The sequence below is a fragment of the Topomyia yanbarensis genome, unplaced genomic scaffold, assembly GCF_030247195.1.
Source record: "Topomyia yanbarensis strain Yona2022 unplaced genomic scaffold, ASM3024719v1 HiC_scaffold_61, whole genome shotgun sequence".
NCBI lineage: Eukaryota > Metazoa > Arthropoda > Insecta > Diptera > Culicidae > Topomyia > Topomyia yanbarensis.
Window position 1 is genome coordinate 28,065 of NW_026683836.1, and position 6,710 is coordinate 34,774.

The 6,710-nt window shown below is 49.3% G+C and overlaps 2 protein-coding genes across 2 annotated transcripts; both read right to left on the reverse strand.

Annotated features, from left to right (window-relative positions):
- Positions 1-1,994: 1,994 nt before the first annotated feature.
- LOC131696030 (uncharacterized) lies at positions 1,995-2,585 on the reverse strand. Its single transcript, XM_058984560.1, has one exon. The coding sequence runs from the start codon at positions 2,583-2,585 to the stop codon at positions 1,995-1,997; it is 591 nt and encodes a 196-aa protein (XP_058840543.1).
- Positions 2,586-3,535: 950 nt separating this feature from the next.
- Positions 3,536-3,967, reverse strand: LOC131696031 (uncharacterized). The gene has a single exon (XM_058984561.1). The coding sequence runs from the start codon at positions 3,965-3,967 to the stop codon at positions 3,536-3,538; it is 432 nt and encodes a 143-aa protein (XP_058840544.1).
- Between the last annotated feature and the right edge of the window lie 2,743 nt (positions 3,968-6,710).

Consider the following 6,710-nt stretch of genomic DNA (forward strand, 5'->3'; position numbering starts at 1 on the left):
AACAAACTTCTCATTCGCGCCTTTAACCGCGATCCATTATTCCGAAAGGTCTTATACGCGGTGGCCTTCTCCGTGTACTCATCTAAGAACTCTATTCCACCACAGGTTGGGAGACCGACCGCGAGAGTTCGCGTCTAGTACGCGCTTGGTCTGAGCTTGAATGGCGGTGTTGAGAATAAAACCAACCAACAATACGTATTCTTCCTCGAGAGGAAGCTCTTGTGTGGACTTGATTTTGTTGGATATCGCGGACGCGTAGCTCTTCCAATCAATTCCAATCAATAGGTTCAAGTGCATCGTATTTCGAATTATTTATTTGAATTTCGATTTTTGGGATGATGTTTCTGTAATTTCACTGTAGAACAGTGACCTCGTTTGATACATTAGACTTCGAATGATACAATCGCTGAAAGCAAGGGGCCATTTTGCATCAAGAATGTTGAACTGCGAGGAAAAAGATCATCAAAATACTATTAAGAGGGTTAGGAATATTTAAAGCTGTAAAAATTTGGTCCACAATGTCAGAGAAATATATTAATTCAGCGCTGGGTTGTTTCTTCGTCTAAGACATTGGAAGTGCTGGGATATCGTTTCCTGAGCTCAGGTTTTGGATACTGAGAGCTTCGAATTTGCACCCGTACGTTCTCGAGCTGTTATTTTTGGAGAACCTTGAAGATACACCTTTTGGCCTTTACAAGGAAGTTTATGAGATTCCTCCTTTTCTATTGCTTCTAGGCACAGCAGAAGATGTTCCCTGCTGGGGTTCATCACAGTCGCTTTCGTCAGTGTACAATATAGTATAGATGGTCGTAGGATTCGATGGCGTAACGCGCTTAGAGAGTCCCGGAAGGGAACTCCTAAGTTTCTCCTCACGCTGTTTGCACGCGGGACATGTTGGGAGATCATATGGATTTACCCCACAGTAGAGCCACTTTTCAATATTATTATATTCCAACTACATTTCCCAATACGAACCTTATTGCTACAATGGGATACTGCGTGTCACAGTTGCTTGTAATTAGTGCAGTTCATGACCCACGGCATAAAAAGGCGAACAGGTAGGTCAACCGATAAGAGTCTGAGTATGTCCTCTTTCCGTCAGCTGCGACTGATGCTTCCGGACGTTTGTAATCCGGTTTTTTCACTGGTTGAAGCATAGTGTCTTTGAAACAGCCATCCCCGTGTTCCAGCAGATCCTCGCAATTCATCCTCGAATCGTTGACCTTTACATGCAACCCGATTAGCTGGTACACATACTCTGCACTCCTTCGCAAAAGTCCCAAGGCCAGCAAATTTCATTTGCCGGCTTTAAGTTGAGACTCAACGTAGGGGTTAGGTATTTTTGCATAGAATGTATATGCAAAGTTTGAAAGAAATCGGTTAAGTAGTTTTTGAATGGCAGGTAACACCGCAAATCTTGTTTTATCAGACATTCCACAAAAAGCTTCGTCATCGCGTCGTTTGTCGATTTTTACATGGAAAAATTACGGCATGTTATTGAAATGATACACTACATACAAAAGTTTTGATTAATTGCGCTTCACGCAAAGTTATTATTATTATTATTATTATTATTATTATTATTATTATTATTATTATTATTATTATTATTATTATTATTATTATTATTATTATTATTATTATTATTATTATTATTATTATTATTATTATTATTATTATTATTATTATTATTATTATTATTATTATTATTATTATTATTATTATTATTATTATTATTATTATTATTATTATTATTATTATTATTATTATTATTATTATTATTATTATTATTATTATTATTATTATTATTATTATTATTATTATTATTATTATTATTATTATTATTATTATTATTATTATTATTATTATTATTATTATTGTTTATTGGGGATTTAACCTATAGGTCATTCGCCCATGAAATAAAGCGGGATTACAATTAATAAATGTTACATTTCATTTTGTTTGCGGAGGGTTTGCGTTATCCAGTTTATTGTTTAAATGCTGTTGTATAGGCCGGCGTCCTCTAGGAAGAGGAGGAGTGCCTCCTCTTGAACCGGGTCGTTGGATAGGGTGTCCCGTATCGGACCAGTCAGGCCGTACTGACGCCGTAGGTCCTCCAGTTCTCGGCAGTTGCACAGCAGGTGTTCGACGGTGAACCGGGTGTTGCAGGAGGCACATTCTGGGACGGGCTCGCTGGAGAGTATTTTTTGTTCCCTCTGGCTATGTCGATCGGTCCAGGTGTCGGCTGAGCCTTTGATTTTTTGGGTGTGATTTCGAGAACTCCGCCAGTGGTTGGTGAATCCGTTCTGCAAGCTGGTGTTGAATTCCCTGATGATGTCAATGGTTGGAGTCTCATTAGGTAGCCGGGTCCGGGCCCGTCTGCCGATGAGGGCTAATCGGTCGGCATCTGTGTTACCCTTGATGCCGCTGTGACCCGGAACCCAGCAGATGGTGACCAGTGGGTCTCGAAGTGTCTCGATGGCCTCAACGAAGGGATGTTTGGAGGTCCCGCTAGCGACGTCCCTCAGGACCGAGAGCGAGTCTGCAAATATGACCGTCGGTGTATCGGTGGGTCTTTTGATCATTCCCACTGCAATGGCGGCCGCTTCCGCCGAGAAAATCGAGCAGGAGGGAGGTAGGCGGAAGGAGAGCCTGTTCCCCAAGCCGCTGATCCCCGCTCCAACACCTTCGTTCGCTTTGGAACCTTCAGTAAAGATTTTAGTGTGATGTGAATATCTTCGGTTAGCTGTCTATATTTAACTAGTATGCTGCTGGGGTGGTCGCCAACTTTTATAGTGCGAGCAAGGCTGTCGTCGGTGTTGGGTCCGGGGTCGTACCAGGCCCGCGGTCTCACCCGGTGTAGACGAGCGATGGGTGGGAGGTCGTTGCTGGTGAACTCCTGGTGCAGGTTGAAGGCGGTGGTGAGAAGGGGGCACTCGTCGCCCGAAGTTTTCTCCAGGAAACTTAGTGCTCTTCTGAAGGCCACCCTGGCTGTTTCCCAGCGGCAGGGTAGTACTCCTGCCTCTACACAGGCAGCTTCGGCCGTGGTACTCGGTAGTAGACCGGAGGCTAGCCGCACCGTTCCGTGGTATAAGGGCCCGAGGATGTCGGAGAGTCCGTCTAGGTTCCGGCAAGTCATCTCGATCCCGTAGAAGATTCTGCTGTGGATAAGAGATCGTCCGACGTTCAGCGCTGCTCGGCGGTTGTTTTCGGGGTGGTGGGGCGCAAATGGTCCGGACTAATCGTTTTCTGCACTGGCAGTCTTTTTCAGTCACCGGAAGTGTGGTATCATTGTCAGTTTCCGGTCGAGGACGACCGGTTCCTTTCGGAACGGAATTACTGTACGGTTGAGGCGGATTGGACGAGCGTTGGCTGGGTGATATGTGCTGCAGCAGTGTGTAATGGCGCACTTGGTGGCGGCGATGTTGAATCCAGTGGCGAGTGCCCATCGGCCGACTGCGTTGACGGCGGCCTGCAGAGATAATCTTGTGCGCGGGATCGTCTTCCCGAGGGCCACCAATATGATGTCGTCCGCTTACACGAAGACATAGACGGCCCCGGGTAGCGCGGTGAAGAGCGAATTCATCCTCACTAAGAAGAGGGTCACGGCTAGTATCGACCCTTGAGGCACTCCGTTGGCCTCGCGGAATTTGTCGGAGAGTGTGCCGCCTATGCATACCCGAAAGCGGCTGTTGGTTAGGAAGTTTTGGATGAAGACGCCTAGGTTCCCTTGTATGTCCCATCGTTGGAGTTGTTGAAAGACGCCTTCCCGCCAGACTGTGTTGTAAGCTTTTGCTATGTCGAGTATAATAATATCGGCGTGGATGCCTTCGGACTTTGCTCTGTCTAATACCTCGCCGAGCGAGCCCAGGTGGGCTCCGGTGCCGAATCCCTTCCGGAAAGCGAATTGGCGTGGGTCGAGTAGATTCTCGTCTTCCAGCCACGTGGTCAGTCGCCGGTTGACCATCCTCTCCTGTGTCTTAGTGGTGCATGATAGCAGGCTGATTGGCCTGAAGTCGCTCGGGGCACGAGTACCCTGGCATTTTTTAGGAATGGGGACTACGTGGGCCAGTTTCCATTCCTCTGGGAAGGACCCGCGTTCCCAGATAGTGTTAAAAGAGTCTAGGAGGGCTTTTTTGCCTCCGGGCGGAAGATGCATAAGCATCGGGTAACCAAGCCTGTCAAGGCCGTCGGACTTTCCTCATGCGTTAGTGAGAGCGACGGCAAGTTCAGCTCCGGTAAAGGGTCTGTTGTAGGTGACTGTGGAGTCTGGTGTGAAGGTCGTAGGGGAGGCTTCGTGTCTGCTTTTTTTCTGAGCGAATGCGACTGGCAGGGCTTTGTCAGCGGACAACGATTCGAAGAGGCAGCCTATCTTATTCGCGATTTCCTCGGGATCAGTAATGGTGGTGTTGTTGACCGCTAAAGAGTAGCCATTTTGTCGACGTTTGCCACTGAGCGCGTTGACCCATCTCCACAGCTCCGTGGTAGAGGAGTCCGTGTGGATATCGTCCACGAAGTTCCTCCAGCTGGTTTCTTTAGCCGTTTGGATTGTTTTCCTCGCAGCGCTTCGGAGTGTTCTAAAATTGTTCGCTCTTTGGTCCCGAAGCGGGTGATTGGGCGGTGTTTTTGTAAGGTGCGGAGAGCTTTCCGGCGAGCATTGACGGCAGCGGCCACTTCTGGATTCCATCAGTGCACGGCACGTTGTGGTGGTACCCCACTTGTTCAGAGGATGGTTTCTTTCGCTGCGTTGACGATAGTTTCTAAGAGTTCGACCAGTAAGTACGTACGGTCTCGATCAAGGTGGGACTGTATGGCAGCGTCTTAGGCATCCCAGTCGACGTTTACGTATAGCCAACGTCTTCGTCGGGTGGTTTTAAGTTGGAGGCGATTTATGCGTAGCACGATGGGGAAGTGGTCACTCCCGGTGGTATCGTTGGACGTGGACCAGCCGCATATCCCAGCGATGGAACTAGAGGCGAAGGTGACGTCGGGGGCGGAGGAGGCGTTGCCACGGATGAACGTGGTACTACCGTCGTTTAGTATCACGGCGTCGATTTCCTCGATGAGTTTGACGATCTCGTTACCTCGATGGCAGCACTTGTTCGAGCCCCAGGCCGTATGGTGTGCGTTGAGATCCCCCATGACGATGAATGGGGCGGGGACCTGGTTGATCAGGCTGGTTAGTTAGATGGATGCAATGGAGCAGCTGATGGGGGTTGATATCCTCCTGGCGACCGCTATTAATTCCGTGTTGAGGGGGAGGTGCACCGACAGGAGTTCCACCTTGATGCCCAATTCGATGGTTTGGTGGTTGTTGTTTCCTCTGACCGTCTCCCATTCGTATCTGTTTCCGAACCATGGGGTGGGGTCAACGCCGGTGTGCGAGTGGGTTTCCTGAATGGCGAGACAAAGTGGTTCGGTGCCGGCGATTATATTCTGTAGGTCCCCTAGGTTGTTCCTTAGGCCGTTGATGTTCCACTGGACGGCTAGCGTGGAATATTCTGAGCCGGTGCTGTTGGTCATCGAGACGCTGTTGAGACTGCGTGGCGGGCTACCTGGAAATGATTCGGAGCCATACGACTGGTCTTGGTGGGAGTAGGGTGTGGTTAGACTTACCCGGTGGTGATCTGGGCCCCCTGCACCAGCAGTCGCCGAAGGCTCGTCAGTAAGGGCCGGTACGTCCGCGGACAGGGCTGGTGCAGGAGAAGAGGCTTTCTCCCTTGATAGAAAGTCATCGGTTTCGTGCGCTTTGTTTGTGTTGAGGGGGTAATTTTTGTTGCAGTTGTTGATGGGTGGTCTGGCGTACGTCTCTTCCAATGACCGCGGGAGGTAGAGCAAGGGGTCCGCAGGCGTTGTGTCGGTAGTTTTTGTGCGTTGCGTTGCGGATAGGTTTTGGTATCGTTTTCTGAAGCGTGTGGTCAGCCAAACGTCGGCAGTTCGATCATTCCTTGAAAAAGAGTTTGTGGCGCTGAATTGTTCTTGTTGGTTGGAATGGTGATATGAACTTACCCGGGATGTGTCCGGGCCTTCCGCACCAGCAGCCGCCGGGGGAGCATCGCTGCAAGGCGGAACGTCCCCGGTCAGGGCCGGCACGGGGAAGTGGGCGTCACGATTGGTGACTACTGGATTCCTGGATGGTCTAAAACGTACCGGATGCCAAGAGCAACCGGGAACCGGGCTGAGGTCTTGTCGTACTCGTTGCTGTTGGTGAGTAGGAGTTTCCCGGCTAAGAATTCTTCCCGGTGATCCGCCAGGTGCGGGGATATCGGGAGACCTGAACCGGTTCTCGTTGCAGTGGAGCTGTTCGCTTAGTTTTCCTGAAACTGGTGTCATTTTTGAGATCAGGCGGGGAGATCGCCTACTCTGGGGCCCGGCAAGATGCGAGGCGGTCGTGGTTCCCATCGTTTGGGATTGCTTTGGTGGTGGATTTTCTGGATTTCTGTCTGGTTGGCCTGAGATGGATGGTGAATGCGCAAATCGAATGCTAATGGGGATGTTAAAGGTACTTCCCTGTTGGTGATGCAATGGTCCTGTGTCGACAGCCGCCGGGGGTGCGTCGGACGTATCCGGAACTTCCCCGGTGAGGGTCGACACAGGCGGGCTTTGTTTTATGTTGCTGTTGAATTCGTTGTTTTTTATTGGCATCCCCAGTTGCTATGATCGTTGTAAGGCTAGTCGGACATTACGAAAGATGCTTGGGGCATGGAGTT

Excerpts from the sequence above, each read along its gene's own strand:
- LOC131696030 (XM_058984560.1), bottom strand. The coding sequence starts at position 2,585 with ATGATCAAAAGACCCACCGATACACCGACGGTCATATTTGCAGACTCG.
- LOC131696031 (XM_058984561.1), bottom strand. The coding sequence starts at position 3,967 with ATGGTCAACCGGCGACTGACCACGTGGCTGGAAGACGAGAATCTACTC.